At 46.5% G+C, this 1,088-nt stretch overlaps 1 protein-coding gene across 1 annotated transcript in view; it reads right to left on the bottom strand.

The window, feature by feature from the left end:
* LOC122541548 (butyrophilin subfamily 2 member A2-like) overlaps positions 1 to 1,088 on the bottom strand; it is an 82,010-nt gene that overhangs the window by 71,842 nt on the left and 9,080 nt on the right. The window contains exons 5-6 of the mRNA XM_043678377.1: positions 736 to 855; positions 413 to 439 (exon numbers count right to left, since the gene is read on the bottom strand). Coding sequence (XP_043534312.1) covers positions 413 to 439; positions 736 to 855 — 147 coding nt within the window. The remainder of the gene's footprint in view (positions 1 to 412; positions 440 to 735; positions 856 to 1,088) is intronic.

Raw genomic sequence — 1,088 nt, 5'->3', positions numbered from 1 at the left:
GCGCGGTGGGGGGAGAGAGCGTGGGGGTGGGGAGAGGAAAGCGAGTGCGTTGGGGAGGGGAAAAGAGTAGCGGGGGAGGGCAGAGAGTAGCAGGGTAGAGAGTTGGGGAGTGCAGAGAGACAATTAGGTGAGAGGAAGAAACAGAAAGGGATAGGGAGTGTCTTGGGATGGGGGTGCGGGTACCAAGGCAGTGTTTATATGCTAGAATGCCCCAGCTGGATAATTGAGGGTTGGATCAGAAACTGACCGAGGGAACCTCCCGGAGACTGGTGAGATCAGTTACATACAGGAGGGGTCGGAGCCCTCTCAGGACAGAAACAGTAAAGGTCACAGTGGGAGTGTGAAAGTCCTCAACAGTAAGAGCCAGTGTAACATCAGCACATGTCCCATAGATTGAAGAAACATCACTTACCAAGAAAACCATCAGACATCTTGAGGCCTGGCAAAGAAAACCAAATAAATTAATGAATCCAATGGGCACCATATCCTTGGGAGATACAGTCAGAGTCGGACCGTAATGAAAAGGGTCCTCATTACACTGTTCATTACAGACTTCACTAAAAATATACTCCTATTTCCCCGAAACACTAACGCTGTCTCTCTCTCTCCACAGATTCTGCCTAATCTATGCAGTGTTACAAGCACTGTCTGTTTTATTTTCTGTTAATGACTTATTAGATTCTGTTTACGAATATTCTTGAAAAACGTTCTAAGAGCTTGAGCAGAGTTTGTCACCTTGAATCTTATTCTGTAATTTCCAATGGTACCACACTGCGAGAGCAACTGCTACAACAATCAGAGCAAACAGGATCCAGAACGCTGTCAGCCATCTGGAAACACCGGGGAAGAAGGAATCTGTATCGAGAGAAAGATGAGGAGAGACAGAGACAGTCAGAGTGAGACAGAGATAGTGAGAGAATGGGAGTAAGAGACAGAGGGGGAGGACGATGGGAGGGTGATGGAGAGCATAGGAGAAAGATAGAAAAGGAAAGAGAGAGAAGGAAAGAGAGGAGGGAAGAGACAGTGTATGAGGGAGAAAGAGAAAAAGAAAAAGAGAGAGAAAAAGAGATATTGCTCATTTCATCACC

Source organism: Chiloscyllium plagiosum, chromosome 37 (genome assembly GCF_004010195.1).
Source record: "Chiloscyllium plagiosum isolate BGI_BamShark_2017 chromosome 37, ASM401019v2, whole genome shotgun sequence".
Classification (NCBI taxonomy): Eukaryota; Metazoa; Chordata; class Chondrichthyes; order Orectolobiformes; family Hemiscylliidae; genus Chiloscyllium; species Chiloscyllium plagiosum.
Note: the sequence above shows the minus strand (reverse complement) of the source record. Positions and strands in the feature narration are given on the sequence as shown.